This window comes from Coturnix japonica, chromosome Z (assembly GCF_001577835.2).
Source record: "Coturnix japonica isolate 7356 chromosome Z, Coturnix japonica 2.1, whole genome shotgun sequence".
Classification (NCBI taxonomy): Eukaryota; Metazoa; Chordata; class Aves; order Galliformes; family Phasianidae; genus Coturnix; species Coturnix japonica.
Genome location: NC_029547.1, coordinates 36605570 through 36622431, shown reverse-complemented (window position 1 = coordinate 36622431; position 16862 = coordinate 36605570). Strand labels below are relative to the sequence as shown.

The window sequence follows — 16862 nt, the reverse complement described above, 5'->3', positions numbered from 1 at the left end:
TGTATTTTGAGGGCTAGGGCACTACTGATAGCCTTGATATATCCTACTCTTTTCCCTTGGCAGACGGGAGTTTTCATGAGATTTGGTGCTAAAAGCATTCATGAATTTTGGGATTCTCCACATGGTTTGGGGAGGTCTGACATTCCTGTGGCTTCTCTTGCCCTTTAACACCTAATCTATAGCTTTCTGCAAGAGTGGAAGGCTTTGACTCAGTAACTTATGCTGACTCTTACAAATCTATATGCTTCCCTCTTTTTAAATAGCAAAAGGGCAACAACAAACATGGTATGAGATATGCTGAAGATATTAAACAGATAGCAGGTCACTGGAATTTATACTGAAACACAGTCCCTTGGGTTCTTCTGCCTCTCATGCTAGAAATAGAAGTAGCTAAAATGCAATGTCTAATCCTCTCTGCACCTTTTATATGTTAGGCCTAAAAACCTTGCTAATTGTCCCTGGCTTCCAACAGATCCATGTGTGGTTGAAAAGTGGAGGCATGGAGTCCTTCTTTTCTCAGCTGCTCCTTGGACTGTTGCATAAAGACAAGTTAGTTATACAATAGCTAGAATGGGATTACACAACTTAGCTCCATAAATCTACATCAGAATCAGAGTTTCTATTCTGCACTGGACAGACAAAACAATGTGGAAGGGCAAAATTCTGATCCTAATGAAGTTAATAGCAAAAATCTTGCTTAATTATGTAAGATCACAGTTTCATGAAAAAACTTGGCTCAAGCTTGCAGCTGGCTGACCAGGCTGGGTATTTAAAGCACATCTCTGTTAAGTTTTTCCAAGTACTGCTGTGAGATGACTTTCCTCATTTTTTCTTTTTTTCTTTTTCTTTTTCTTTTTCTTTTTCTTTTTCTTTTTCTTTTTTTTTTTGCTTTCTTTAGAAAACAGACAAACAAAAAGATGTTTACAATAAGAAAAAACAGAAAAGTATTTTAAGACTAAATACTGAACAGTGTCTGCAAACTTGGCCTGTAAGCCTTGGAAAAGTCCTTGAAGTACTCTCTCAAGAAAATATACAAGCAAAATGTCCATTCCCATGTTTCTGTGTCGGCACTTTAAGCCACAAAGGCTGCTGATGAGTCACATTATTTGGGTGTCAGAGAGAAGGAAGGGAAACTCTGACGTGTGGTGGTTAAGTGTCCAAACAACAAAAAACAGACATCAACAAAACAAGTCAAAGCCCCAGATGATCTTAAGACCTAAACTCAGCAAGTAAACAATGTCATGAAGTGGTGCACTGTGATACAAAGACTGTGGTGTAGCAGTGTCGCTGGAGATGTTTAGTACACAGATGAAACTAATTATTTGCCAGTTGGATTTGTTTGACCTGGGGTGGATGGCACTATGGGAGAGGAAAAGGTTACTGCAATTTCTTCAAGTCCCCATGCTCGTCTGGTCTGACTTCTGACTACTGCTGTTTCATTGAATGTTAGCACATACATCTGGTGGCACAGTGGTAGGAATGCCGTTTTGCAACACCGGAGGCCTGGGTTCGAATCCCGCCCTGTGGCGCAAGTGGTAGAAGTGCCACTCTGCTACACAGGAGGCTCAAATCTCGGGGGTTGGACTCAATGATCTCTAAGGTTCCTTCCAATCCGCACGAGACTGTGATGCTGTGATCAGGGCTCCCTTTGCCGTCAAGATTCCTATCTGATGAAAAATAAAAGGAAAATGTAGGAAGAGAGGAGGTAAATGAAAGCTTGTGCAACTAGCACCGAATATTACACACATTTCTAGCTCAAGGGTTACTACTCTCACTCCTGTCCATGAAGTGTCCCTTAACAACTGCATTGATTCATTGCAGAGTGTCATTAACAATCCAGTGGTGAACAAGTACTGGTGACCATCCTTATCTTACAAAGCATCTTGAGAAAATCCAGCATTCTGACAAGGCTGGTAGGCTCCCAGTAAAATGATTCCAGTGCATTAATACACACAAACACCAAAACGTTTCCTATGGAGCTTTTGGAGCTGTATTAAACCTTCCAGTAAGCATTAGATGGAGCACTCAAGGTTGGGGAAGAATTACTCCCCTGCATATGATTAAGTGTGAACAGTTAGACATGGTATAAACAATTAAGTACACTCGGTCAGTGCAAACCCAGTGTAATCACTGGTGGTTTCATTTTGTAGGTCTGTCACAGATTAATTCTCCAGACAACAATCTGGAAAGTCATCATTCAGCTTCTGACTAGACCATACACGGCAGACCCAAGGAGGGCTGTTCAGAACCTCAAAGGCTCAGCTGTGTCTTCCAGCTTTTATCAGTGTAAAATAAAATTGCAATGTAGGATGTGGGTCTGCCTCTCCTCCACACTAACTAAAAGGGAGGTGGTAGGGAAACAGTCCTTCTTGGTTTTCTTGCTGTTCCAAACAAATTACTACAAAAATCTATATTTTCATTCACCCCCTCTGACATTTGCCTACCTCATCCTCCCTTCAGCCAAATTTGTGTATTTTTACTAACAGCTCTTTCCAATTTTGTTTCCTTTCCTTAATGAACTTTTAATTACTTAAAACACCTCACATCCATTATATCACCCTCATCACACACCCTCCTGTTTCTTCTTTCTTTCTTCCTGGACAACAAAATTCCTCCCTTGGTCTCAGAAGATGGACAAAATAACAAGGGACAGAGAATAGAGAGTGTGACTGACAATGAAGCAATGGAAAAATACAGTGTACTTGAATGAAGTGCTTTGAAAGACAATGACCATCCAGGTTACCTAGAACTTCTCTAGGTTCCGCCTTGCCCTTGTCATAAACCTCCACTCCATTGGGTAGAAGCTTTGTTTGAGTGCTCATGTGTAGGACTCAAGGACTAACAGAGGTATGAGCTGGTAAGAAGACACCACTCAGTACACTGTCACATGCTTGTGCCAAACCTCAGCTGCCTCTAGGAAGCACAAATGATTACCTATCTTCCATCCTTTTCTGCATGCAGTTTTTCTGTGGCAAGAGCTACTTTCTCTCTTTTCTTCTTCTTCTTCTTTTTACTTTTTTTCTTTCCAAAATTCAAAACAAAGCAAAACACTTATCACTCAAAAAATTCTGCCTTTATCTGTCAAGGCTTCTGCAAACTGTTACTGTTAAGCTTGAGCGTTCATTCCTAAGTGTAATGATGAAGATGCTAAGTGAACGCAGTCTTGATCAAATACAGAACAGAGAAACGCCCTCAGTCACAGCACAGTTCACTCTTCAAATGCAAATTAAGAAAGCCTAGCCTTTGGTGTTCACTGTTGTCCTTGAAAAAATAGAGCCAGTGATTACGATTCTGTGTATTTTTCCAAGTCCTGAAATGAAATCATACTTGTTTTACATGCACCAAGTAGCTTGAGGTGCCAAGTTTCCAAAATAACAAAATATAAGAGAAATATGGTTTGTATGTTTACTAATTACTATGTTTGCATTTTGAAAGAAGAAACAAAGAACAGAGAAGACATTTTTCAGCTGTTAGGTAAAACAACACTCAACAAACAATTATTATATCTACCTTCCTCTGCCCTGTCAAGCATCATCTGGACATCAAGGCAATCTACTCTCAGGCATCCCACAAACAATGGCACAGAGGTGGCATTGTCCTTTTATGAGCACCAGCACAATTAGTGTGAATAAGGAAGAGATCTTCATTTTATCTAAGAACTCACTGAAAACAAGTGATGTGAGAAGCAGATACAGAGAATGTAAAAAGATGCATAGTAGCTTATCTTACAGGATACAAGTCCAGCATTCACAAACTAACAGCTTGGCCATAGATTGCCTTCTGTAAGCCATAAAAATCTGATCCATTCCTCTGTTCCATTCATGAAGTCACACATGTGGGAGCAAATGCTGCTGACTCCACAACTTGCCATAAGTACATCACTGCAGTAAGCTGACCAAACAGGACTTCAGTTGCTAGCTCTCACAGCAGTTCACTTACCCTGTAGTAGTCTGTGCTGTACACATCTCTAGACATTCCAAAATCTCCAATCTTCACTAGTAGGTTCTCACCAACCAGGCAATTCCGGGTAGCAAGGTCCCGATGCACAAAGTGCTGTGATGCCAGGTAAACCATACCAGCTGCAATCTGCTGGGCAATATGAAGCATCTGGGACTGTGTCAGCTCAGCTGGTCGGTTGCCTTCTGCCATCAGTACTGCATCTGGTCCATGTGCCCTGCACCAAAATACAGGCTGATTTAGTGACAGGGCATTTCTGAAACGTAGAGGTGAAAGTCACTAGTGATCCTAAAACCAGAGAAGTGACTTACTCAAACATAAGAATCAAAAGTGTTACAGATTCATTGGTAAAACCAAAAAATTTCTCTCCTGGCTTTCTTTATTTACTGTTTTCCTTCACTATGTGAAAGACAGGTGATCTGAAGAAAATTATACAACAGGAATATATATTGTTCATAAGGCAGACTGGTTCAGAGCAACAGATGCCTGTCTCAGACCAACATTTCTCTCATATTACATCCTCATAACTTTAAGAAATAGTTATCAGCATTCCTATATACACTGTTAGCATCACCCAATCTCTAGCCAGTTAATGAGGCAAACATTCCTCATTTAATGCAATATTCTGAATAACACCTTCTATCCATTCTTCCCTTCTGGGTTTTCAGAAGCCTTTTTAATTCTGTTCATGCAAATTACTCTTTCCAAGAGACCATCTCTGTCATTTTCTCCCCAGCTATTTTGGAAAAAAATATTCTACAACCAGTTTTCAACCTTCCCTCAGAAGTCCTTCCTTCCTCCAAAGATGAGTTTCAGAGAATCACCTTTCTGATCAATAAAGGTGAGGCCTTAATTCATCCCTAAGGGAAGGGCATGGGAGTTTGGAAAAGAGTTGCAAATTAATGAAAATCTATGAGATCAAATCTGAAATTACCTATTAGGAATATGTTATTAAAATTGCCCCAAGGGAAGAACTTTAAAAGCAGAGTGACAGATGTGAGAAAGAAATGAAAGAAGGTATGTAGCACTGCTGGCACTGCATCTCCTACCAGGTAAGGAACTCAACAGTACTTTCTCTGCCACAGGGTGCAGACAGTCACTGAACTGGTTTGAGTAAGGGAAATAAACAGGAAGACACAAAGGCTCCTACAAATACCCAGAGAAAATTTTTATCAAAAAGCATTGTAGTTTTAAATTGAGCTGATTTTTCCTAATGGCTGCTCTCAGACATGAAGCTCCAAATCTTGGATTATTTTTAACACTCCATCTATTTTGCTTTTACTTGCGATGTGGTCTGTAAATGAGGTGTCCATCAGTGCCTGCAGCGGACAATAACGTTCCTCGGATCCACATTAGCATCCAGTGCCCAGAACAAGCACTGGGCAAGAATGACTTCAAGGCAGTGGACCTAGATCTGAAACGGCCTTCAGCCGCGCACAGATAGCAAAGCTCATTTGGGTTACATTTCAGATACATTTTTCCCATCAGCCTTTGGTGGCGCTGCAGGGTAAGAAATACAGGCTGCATGTAACAGCGCCCCGCGTACAGATCGTCTCTCATCTGCAGCGCAAACTGCGTCAGATGTGAGAGGAATGGCAAATTGCAGCTTAGGTTAAACAGCTTGCCCCAGCACAATCATTTTATGTTCTAAAGACCAGTGATGATTAACAATTAAAAAGAGAGAGAGAGAGAGAGAGAGAGAGAGACTGAGTGAGAGAGAGAAGACCTAATGGAGAGAAGACCTACTGGAGGAAATATATTGAGTGTTACACTGCCTTTCCGTACAACAATTCTAAGAGAATTAGGAGGTAAGAAAAGGCCAATAGAAAAAAATAAATAAATAAATAAAATCAAAGAATAAGTATTTCTTCTAATGACAATGAATCAGTAGCAAATCTGACTTGCTCTATGGAAATTCAGTGCTATGAAAAAGTACTGGGCTGGCATCTTTGGAAACTGCAGTCTTCTCATCCACAGCAGAGGTCCAAGCAGGCAAATGTAAATGCACCAGCATCACTCTCACAATACACTTCAATCCTTTGCCAAAGAGACAATCAGTCTGGGAAAAGTAGTATTTGCTCTGCATCCCCAGTACAAGATCTGGTCTCTCTGCCAGCCTCAGCAGCCCTTCCGGTAAGAGAGGATGATAGTTGATGTCATTTGCTTTTATACACTGTGGCTATTTGTTCACTGAAGATCAGAAGGAGAGCAAACTCACTTCAGAAAGGTTAAAAAAAATGGTGACACCAGCAGTCACTAGCAATTTCATTGAGACAGAAAACCTGAACCCATTTAAAAGGACAATAGTTTGGTTTACAGCTTTGTCATTAGCATGTATTAAAGGGACATTTTTCAAAAATGGTGGTGCCCCTACCACAAGAGATCTCAGTACAGTGAAATGTTTTTAGTACTCTTTGATGGAAAGGCATAGAAAACCTTGAAAGAACAATCCCTTATGCAAATGTTTTTATGTAAGAGCAGAAGCTGTCTCTTAACTGCTTATTTCTGTGTCAGTAAATACACACTGGTGGAAATGTCACAATACACAAGACAAGTGTTCAAAGATTGCTTATTCACAAGTTATCTATTATTCTGTACCTTAGGTATCATCTACATATTTATGACTTCTTTACTGTTGAATTTTAGTCTATGATGTACATTCTTCAACAGCTTTATGAAACAAAGCTCTACTCCAGAGCCCAAGATGTAGCATTTTACACTGCACTGAAGTTCTCATGGCTCAAAGTTTTCTTGCCACAGACTAATGGCACTCATACCAAAACACTGGGAGGAGGGAAGAAAAAAGTGGATATGTTTCTGAAGCTTTCAGATGCCTACAGTTATAGATGTTAAGTGGGATCTTTCAAAGTGCTACCAGAAAACAATTCCTACCACAAGCTTTTTAATCAAACATTTTAGAATATGCTGAAATACACTGGAAACAATCTTGCTTGGTTTCAGTTCCTTTGGTGGAAAGTGTTAAGCGTAGCATTAATTTCCAAATTTGCCAGGAAACAATGAGCTCCATATCACAGTACACAAAATGACTGTTGCACAGATTTGCACTTTTTGGTGTCTGAATTTTTCTTGAGAGTTAAATTAGCATTAAATACCAATAGCTTCTTTCACTGCCCACTTCTCGCTCTATAGCACAATACGTGATGAATTTACCTGAGGAATTTGTTCAGGTCTCCATGCTTCATGTACTCAAAGACCATGATGAGTGGATCACCCTCGACACAGACACCATAGAACTTGACGATGTGCTCATGTTGCAGGTTAGTCAGCAGCTCTGCCTCACGGTGGAAGTCCTTGCGGGCATTGTCACTGGCATCCTTCAATGTCTAGCAGAGAAAACGAGAATGTAAGGAAGGAGAGATGTTCACAGAAAGTACTGAACATGTGGGGGAACATGTAAGGGTAAGATAAGGACACTGCTGTGTGAAGGATGGAGGAATTATATTTTTAGTAACATTTTAGAAATGCAGATGTGATGTCTACATGCATGTAAGTAAAAGCAGTACAATTTTGTTCCTCTCCCCATGTCATTTCAAACACTGTTCATAAGAAGATGTACGAATACTCACAGCCTTGCTTTTCCAAACACAGAAAAAACAGCCTTATCAAAAAAATACACCAGTACCCAGCTGATTTATATTCTTTAGCATTTAGTCAGGCAAGATCCCAGTGTCTTCTTGGTATTTAACTCTGGTTTAAATTACTCCCAATAAAGCTTTGCTTGCCTAAAATACTTAGCAGGAATGTAGATGCATTTCTTATGTATCAGTGGCATTGTTGCTGTTGATGTTGGTCCCTGTGTGTGCTACATATTAGCCAGTTTTGTAGAAAGATCAGATCATATATCCAAAGACCTCTGAAATTAAGTGGATATACTTGCATGACTAAGATTAACCATACCTATAAGTAACTGAAGAATTAATCTCAAACTGATAGACAGTGAGCAAGTAGGAGCAAAAAAAGAATCCTGCAGTGTCAATTCTTACTCGTCCCCTTTTTATTCATAAAGCTCTAAAATCCTGCATATTTCCATTCTGAATGACATATATCAATGCTGGATCAAATAGTACCTTAGACTTTGTATAATTAAATAATGATAATTTACCTGCTGCACATAAGCAGTTTCAGATCTCTTCTAGCATGGAAACACCTTCATGCTTGAATATAAAAGCAAATTCTGGCACCAATTAAGTTAGGAATAATCATAGTTGACAATAAACCACTAGTGTGCTTTATTTTCAGTGATTGCACTATATTAATTCAAGCAATATTTTTAAACACTATGTGAACATTAGCAGGTTACCAAACTTCACAGCTTATTATTCACAAAACCTGAAGGCCAGGCTCCGAACCTTTGTATTTTAACTACTTGCATACTTTGAACAAAGGAGGGTAAGACAAAACTAACAACATTATCTTAACTTCTAATATTTTTTGCTGGTTATCCAGCCATGTTGTTTTCTACTCTGAATTCATAAAGAGAATGTGGATCAAACCATGCTCGTTTGAACAGGTATAGAGCAAGCTGACACTGTGCAGTCACTGTGCCAACAATCCCGGTTTCTTGCTTTTTATACTCATGGGTGTTTTTTTTTCAGAGTTTTTCTCTAGCAAGGGCAATTCAGTCCACCCTTCCAGGATTAAACATATGCATGTATGCATATGAGGCACTAGTGACTAAAACATGACTGTCAGAAAACACTTGCTTTACTTTTGAAATGGCAACCATCAGTCTCAAAATAGAACAGCTAAGGTGACAAGGTGCAAGGGAGACTGACTGGACATTTGTCAGATTCAGGGGCTATTCCCTGTGAATTTCAGGCTCCGGGGATCCCAGGGACAACAGAAGCATGCTGTGCCACTTTCTTGAGGGATTCATTTATCAGTTTCATTTGTCTTCAGGCATAGAAACCTTCTTCCACAAATTTTACTAATAATTTTGCAAGGATTTGGGTCACCATACCTTCACAAGCTGTGACACATTAGCATAAACAGCTATATCATCTAAGATGGATATCAGGTTTGCTCTTCAAATATAATCACCACAAAATCACATGCAGATCAAATCAGAAATGAAACTGAACTGTCTTTCAGTTGTTCCAGGCTCTGGGATAATGCCTTAACATGATGCAGACAACAACACACAGTCCAACCTATGCTAAATGATGAAATCACACAGAATAATCCTGTTGTCAGTTGAGTCCCCTATGGTGGTTTCATGTATAATGCAATCATACTACAGTTCTTCTCAGCAAGAAAAATAGAGAAACAATGAACATTAAAAACATTTTTTAAATAATAGCAACACAGGAAAAAAAAAAAAAAAAATAGAGTGAAGCACAGGCTAATACTGTTTCCAGCATGCTTTTTCAGTGGAGAGACAGTAAAAATGCTTGCCCTGTGAGTATGGCATACTATATATTTCAGGAGACTCTTTTTATCTCATAGAAACAGCAAAATTATCATATGACAGAGCAGTTGCCATGGCAATTACACAATTTCTGTCAAACAGAAAAATACGGAAAGGTCTAAAGCCCTGGTAAAACTCAGACAGGGTTTCTACTACCAAGGGGTAACCTGATCTGTTACCTTCCAGTGAAAGGTCCTCTCATTTCCTTTTAATTATCTCACGCAGGACACAGAATAGACAAAATACATGTGAGACAGATGACATAGGCTAGGAGGAGACTGGAAAGTGAAACAATAAGCAAGGAACGTTCACATGGAAATTATACTGTGGAATATGTTAAGCTTGTTCACAGTGTAAGGGAAAAAATCAAACCAAAATAAAACCCTAAGAGCACAAGGCAGAAACAAAGGCATATTCATTAGTACTATTACTGACAAGTAAGCCAAAGCTCTGCATGCAAAGCACTCTTATCAGTCAATGGGAGTTTATCCTGAGCAGGGACAGAGATACAATCACAAGTACTTTTCCAATCATCAGGCTGCTGGACCAGCAGCTAAAGAAGAGTGGCATGCTTTCTTGGGCAACAGAGGCCTTCCCTGGCTAGTGCAGGAACTCTGAGTTCAGCCCTGTGGCAGATGGACTGCACCCCTTGTTTATTTTCCTCCACCAAGTCCTTGCCCAGATATCCATGTAGAAAATGGTTCCTACACATCTGTTCAGTGCAGCAAGCACAAACCACCAGCTCCTCAATCCACCCCAACACAACAGAGCTGCATCCATGCAAAGGTCAGGAGAGAAGTGTAGACATCTGTCTCACACAGACACCAGTACAACCTGCTAACAAACTTCTCATGACAGCCTTCCTTTTCACTGTTCCAGCCTTCCATTGTGAAACACTTATTGTTCCCCTATATCATAGAATACCTGAGATTAGGAGAAGAGTTGAAAATCTTTGGTTATCCACTTCAGTATCATGGACATGTTCTTCATCTCCTAAACTCATCCATCAGTCTGCTAGACAACCACAACTGTAGATAAGCATAGGGCAAATCTTATGTATCCCACCCCTAGGGCATCTAGAGGCAGCTGAAGTAAGTGCCCTGCGGGCCATCCTTAACTTCAGCCCCAGTCAGCTTAAACAAGGACAAAACCATGCCTGGTAAACCAGCCCTAGGAATAGACAGCACCCAGAGCTTGAATAACTGTGGCATAGCAAAATTGGCCAGCAGTGAAATGATAACTTTTCTGAAAGGACTGAATCAATGGATTAAAGTAAATTGCATGAGTTTCAAGAGGGCCAAGTGTTGGATCCTGCATTTTGGTCACAACAACCCCAGGCAACCCTACAGGCCTAGGGAGGTGTGGCTGGAAAGCTGCCTGATGGAAATGGACCTTGGTGTGCTGGTGGACAGTTGGCTGAATACGAGCCAACAGTATATCCAGGTGGCCAAGAAGGCCAGTGGCACCCTGGCTTGTATCGGGAATGGTGTGGTGAGCAGGACTAGGGAAGTCATCCTGCCCCTGTACTCAGCATTGGTGAGGCCTCACCTCAAGTACCGTGTTCAGTTCTGGATACCTCAAAAGCAGGTCCAAGGAAGGGGAACAAGGCTTGTGAAGGGCTTGGAGAATATGCCCTATGAGGAGCGACTGGAGGAACTGGGGCTGTTTAGTTTGGTGAAGAGAAGGGTGAGGGTAGAACTTATTGCTCGCTTCACATACCTGAGAGCTGATTGCAGTGAGAGTGGGGCCGGCATCTTCTCACTGGTGACAGGTAACAGGATGAGAGAAAATAGCCCCAGTTGTGCTAAGGGAGATTTAGGCTGGATATCAGTAAAAACTTATTTACAGAAAGGGTAGTTAAGCACTGGAATGGGCTTCCCAGGGAGGTGGTTGAGTCACAGTCCCTAAATGTGTTTAAAAACTGTTGGGATGTGGTGCTCAGGGACTTTATTTAGTGGTGGGTTGTTACAGTAAGATCAGGTTGCATTTAAACTTGATGATCTTTAAGGTCTTTTCCAACCTGAGCAATTCTATGATTCTATGATTCTGTGTGTTGTTGTGTTTTTTTTTCCCATCCTCATATCTCTACAAATGTGTGCAGTAAATGGTTTGCCAGTTTGATTTGAAAACACACCTGGGGAGTGAGCCCAGCTTGTCCTGTGGTGAAGCTCTGGGGTCACAGATTTTCACAAGTAAGCACTTTACAGAATCACAGAATCACAGAATCTTTTGAATTGGAAGTGACCTTAAAATCCATCTAGTTCAACTCCTTTACAATGAATAGGGACACCTACAGCTAGATCAGGCTGGCTAGAGCCCTGCCCAGCCTGTCCTTGAATGTCTCCAAGGACGGGCCATTCATCAGATCTCTGGGCAGCCTGTTCTAGTGCCTCACCACCCTCACTGTAAAAAATTCCTTCCTTATATCCAATCTAAATCTCCTCTTTTTTAGATAGAAATCATTTCCCCTTGTCCTGTCACATCAGACACTGCTAAGGAGTCTTTTCTTTCTTATACACCCCCAGTAGATACTGAAAGACCCCTATCAGGTCTCCCCAGAACATTCTCTTCTACAGACTGAAGAGCCCCAGCTCTCTCAGCCTGCCCTCCTAGGGTAGGTGATCCACCATAGAATGGCTTATGTTGGAAGGGATATGAAAGCCCATCCCATTCCAATACCCTGCCATGGGCAGTGTTGCCACACACTAGATCAGGCTGCCTGGGACCTCACCCAATCTGGTTTTAAACACCTCTGTGGATGGGGCATCCACAGCTTCTCTAGACAGCCTGTGCCAATGCCTCACCACCTTCTATGCAAAAAATTTCCTCTTAATGTCTAACTTGAATCTCTCCTCTTAATTTAATTTAAAATTGTTCCCCAGGCTATCTTACTCCTTTTCCAAATAGCAGAAGCTCAGGAGTTTCGGGTTACTCATACTAACCCTCCTTTTGTCTCTTTCCATACATCTCTGGAACTCTCAGCTCCCAAGCAATTTGCTACAGCACCTTCAACATCTCCAATACCACCCTGCTGATGAGGAAAAGGATGCAGGTTCGCTCCAATGTGAAGATGTACAGGTTGGTGTTTTAGTGTACTTGCATAAAGCCATACAGTTGCATGGCAGTTAGCAGTCAAGAACAGCAGTGTTGGCAGGGACCAACCACACGTGGGTGAGAATGGGCTTCCTATCTGCCTGAGTCCCCTGGCTCTTCCTCCCTTATCATCAAACATATGCCTCTACAGGGTTCATGGCATCTACTTCATGGAGACAATTTTGCTGTTGTTTTGTTAAGGGGGTTAAACTCTCAAAAGCCTTACTCTTTGCCAGGAAAAGCTACCCTTGGCTGCTCCTCTGAGGTCAAAAATTACATTTTTCCAGTACCAAACCCTGTGTCAAATGGTGGAGCCTGAACATAGTCCTCTGCCTAGTCCTCTACATGTGATAACATTCCATGTATCTCTGTCTGTTCAGGAAGCACCAGAAGAGCAAACTCTAAGGTATGTGGGGACCAATACAATCACACAGTTTGCAAAAAAATTTCCTCTTAAGACAATGACCAAAGTCTCGTAGTAAGGGCTAATGTAAGAAACGTTAAGTGAGCATAATCTGTACACAAAAGTTGTTCTCTGTATGGTTACATCTGTAATTCATTTTGATATTAGAAAGAATGTATTTAGCAAAAAAAAAAAAAAAAAAGACAAAGAAAAAATAATAATAATTGTAAAAATAGTAATGCAGAAAACTGATAGGTTTGTCATCTAAACCTGTGGGGATACTTCCCCTTTAAAGGCTGAATGCTCTTACTTGCAAATTCTACTGAGACAGTGCATCAGAGAGAGTGCAGAACAGCATTTAACAGAAGTGCTAGGCTCCATTTGTTCACAACATTCAAAGGTGGCAAGTGAATGGAAAGACTATTATTTTGCTATCAAGAACTTCCCCAAAGTGATAGAGAAGAGGAAATTTCCACTCTAGTTTCACCAAAAATACAATAGAAAATTTATTCACTTCCAGATTTGTCTTCTGTTTTTTCCCTCAGGACCCCATTTCTCCTCACGACTCACATTTCTCCTCAACATGACTGAACTATCAAAATCCTTGTAATCCTTTGCTTTGGCAAAAAAAAGCAAAAAAAGCAAAAAAACTTGTTATTTTTGATGGAGCAAGAAAATGGCCTACAAATCCATCCTCTTTTCATGTTCTCTCACTGCCAGATCCTGTACACACAGTTGCCTAATCATGACTGTTCAGGCAAGATTGCCTTCTGATTCCTAAGAGCAGTCCAAATTCTAAATATGCATTCACCCTGTATTTAATGAGATACCTCAAAATGTTGAATACCTCGTTGAGCTTTCAGCAGAACAACAGATGGTGATAGGAGATTGTTGCCAGGGAGACTGAAACTGAGTGTAGTTTCGCTGGTACTGCTTGCTAGTGTAGCTGAGGATGATGACTGACTCTTAGTCTTTCCATTTTGGGGTACTAAAATGTTTTGGTACAGTAAAGCCAGTCTGGTGTCCAAGTTCTGAGACTATACTGAGAATCTTCCACCTTTGGACCATATTTTGAAGATATAAAATTAAGAAATATTCCTCCAGGGGTGAAATATCATAATTCCTGGATTTCCACACAGACAGTTTTTAACAGTGCATGAAAATACTACCAACAATTTTATAATAATATTCCTGGTAGTTATATTAATGACAATTTCCCACAGATAATTTCAGTGGCTGATTAAAAGAATCATATAATCATGAAAAAATGCCACCTTTGACTGGCCTAACCTATTTCACCTAACCTATCCGCTCAGATGGTTGCAGATTATTTTGTTAGACACACAAATGTAAGTCATGTATTTTTAATAGCCCAGGTATTATTTTTCACTAATCATACTTTAAATAAATCATAAAAGATTTTGCCCTTTTGTGACACCATCTGTTATTCCCCTTCTTCTTATGAAATTCAGCTTTTATTTTATAATCCACAGCAAGATCGAGTATCACATTCTCTTAACACCATTAGCCTTGTGAACCCTCCCACATATATCAGAGGAGTTATACTGGGCTACAGAAAAGGCAAAAATTTACAAATAAAACATGCAACCATGAATTAATGATGGAAATCCTAGACTCTACCTTCACTGCTACCAAGATCTTGTCCTGTTCAGGACAGAGGTTGTAACATTCTGCCAGAAACACTTTTCCAAAGGCTCCTTCTCCCAGTTCTCTTTTAAGAACAATATTGTGGCGCTTGATGTGCTGAACAACTGCAAAGAGAAGACAAAACAGAAGACAAAATGAGCTGCAAGGCTAAGGGCCCATGCTTACAGGTAGTTGGAGAAAGGTCTGACTGTAGAACACACTGCATGCGGTGGAAAAATTTGGTGTGCCCATGCATGATTTACTAATACCTTGCCAAAAAAGGTTGATTTAAATATATTTATATTTGGAAAGTAGTGCATTTCCTGGGTAAGAAGATGTTGAGAATCACCTGGGAAAAGCTTATGTGTCACTGTGTTTTGAAGACTGATGTAGAGCATACTGAATAGTCAGCGCTGTTGCAATATTTTCTTGTTTGATTTTTTAAAAACATGAAGGAATCAGGAAACACAAGAAACCTTTCTCATATCTCTTCTAGTGCTGTACCTCTAACAAAAGCTGAACTGTCTCATCCAGAGTCAAAAATGTTTGAAAGAAAAAGTTTTAAAATTAACCTAACTCAGGGAAACATACTGTGCCCCCTTTCAACTAAACCTAACTTACTCTCTGCGCACACGTTTTCAGCTGCTTTCTCTCTGTGTGCTATATTATTTTAAGATATACATTTCATTCTCACAAACATGAATTACAATATTGCTCCAAAGTAAGAGAAGCAAAGGTTTTAGTCAGTGTCGTGGACAGAGCTTTAGCAGAATGCTGCCCAGAAGCAATTGATTCTGACATTAAAGTCCTTGAGCACTTTTGCTGATCTCATTTCACATTCTCCTTCCAATGCAGCTTCCATTAAAAGATTTAATATTTAAAAGGCTACCAAATTATGTACAACGTACTATCAATTCACAATGTTTCAACTAAATAAAACAACTGCAAGGTCAGTTTAACTGGCCTGCTAAACAGAGTGGACAGCTTTTGTTGCTGAAATCTTACAGAACAGCCAGTATCTACCAACACATTAAGCCTAAGCACACTTTGCTGCTTTTGTAAAAAAATGAAATTCAACCCTACTTGAATATAACCTATTTGCAACTTAAATCCTAAATGCAATGAAATAAATAGCACTGCACATGCATCAGGCCACCCTCTACCAAGGCAAAAATCTCCCATTAACCACTTAACTGCAGAGACCAGGGCTGACCCTTGTCAACAATGTGGGTTATATTCATACACAGCCAACCTCCTGACCCTCTTCTCGGCCATGCACCTGCTCCAAACCAGGTGACCATTAACTCAGAAATACCCTGCCCCATCCTCTTACTAGAGGATGGAAAATGGAATGCTACTAATACTAGAATCAAGAAGAAAGGTCACATCCTGTTCCCACCAATGTTGACAGCATTTGGAGAGTGGGTCCACAGTCCCCACATAAAGAAACTCCTAAATCCTGCACCCTGAGCTGTGGAAGACACCCAAGAGCTTACAAAATGCACATGAAGGGAGCCTGGTGCCAGAGAAGCAAACACTGCTTGGCTCTCCCCTGATTTCCCTATGATGGCCTGGGGAACACAAGGTGCTTGGGCAGCCATGCCAGCTCCTGGCTGCTGTAAGAGGGCTCTGATGGCATCAGATTAAGCCCATTCAGCTGGAGTAGGTGGCAGCTGGGAGGCTGTGCAAGGCCATGAAGCCAAGACATTCAGTTCCATACTACCACTGTCATTGACTCAGAACACAAAGCCCATCAGCTTTGATAGCAGAACAGAGCTGAAATTTTGCCCTACTGACATCAGCAGCAAAGCCCTGTGTCTGCAGAGGGGAGGGAGGTCCTTCATTTCATTTTCTTTGCAGCTACCAGATACTTGGTAATGACCACTTCTGACTTTCTAGATAATGCTCAGGTCCTCCCCATTTTGAGCACCAAACACCACTCACTCATGCTCTAGCAGTAAGAAGACATTTGTCAAGCTCCTGGAAGACTCCACATATAATAGTGTAAAAATAAATAAGAAGCATATCAAGTATCCCCGTATAGTATATTTAAAGCTGCTGAATGCTCTGACATAAACAAAGCATCTGAATGGACAACCTGTCCCATACCAAACTGTCAAAAGCAAAGCACTACAAGCTATACAAGAGCTTTGCTCAGAGTATATTCACAACTTGTCGTGCTCTATCAATCCCTGTTACCTTTCTGAGCTGAACCAAGTTACTGAACAAATGAAGAATGACAGTAAATGCAACTAAATGGGCACAGATTAAATACAAGAACAATGTAAGTAAATCAAATTCATATGATGTGATAAAAATATAAACTAAGGGAAA

At 40.5% G+C, this 16862-nt stretch overlaps 1 protein-coding gene across 3 annotated transcripts in view; it reads right to left on the bottom strand.

The window, feature by feature from the left end:
• Positions 1-16862, bottom strand: part of NTRK2 (neurotrophic receptor tyrosine kinase 2) — a 205584-nt gene that overhangs the window by 36623 nt on the left and 152099 nt on the right. For all 3 annotated transcript variants that reach the window (XM_015849246.2, XM_015849247.2, XM_015849248.2), the window contains 3 exons: positions 14523-14653; positions 7129-7301; positions 3940-4174 (listed from right to left, as the gene is read on the bottom strand). In XM_015849246.2, coding sequence (XP_015704732.1) covers positions 3940-4174; positions 7129-7301; positions 14523-14653 — 539 coding nt within the window. The remainder of the gene's footprint in view (positions 1-3939; positions 4175-7128; positions 7302-14522; positions 14654-16862) is intronic.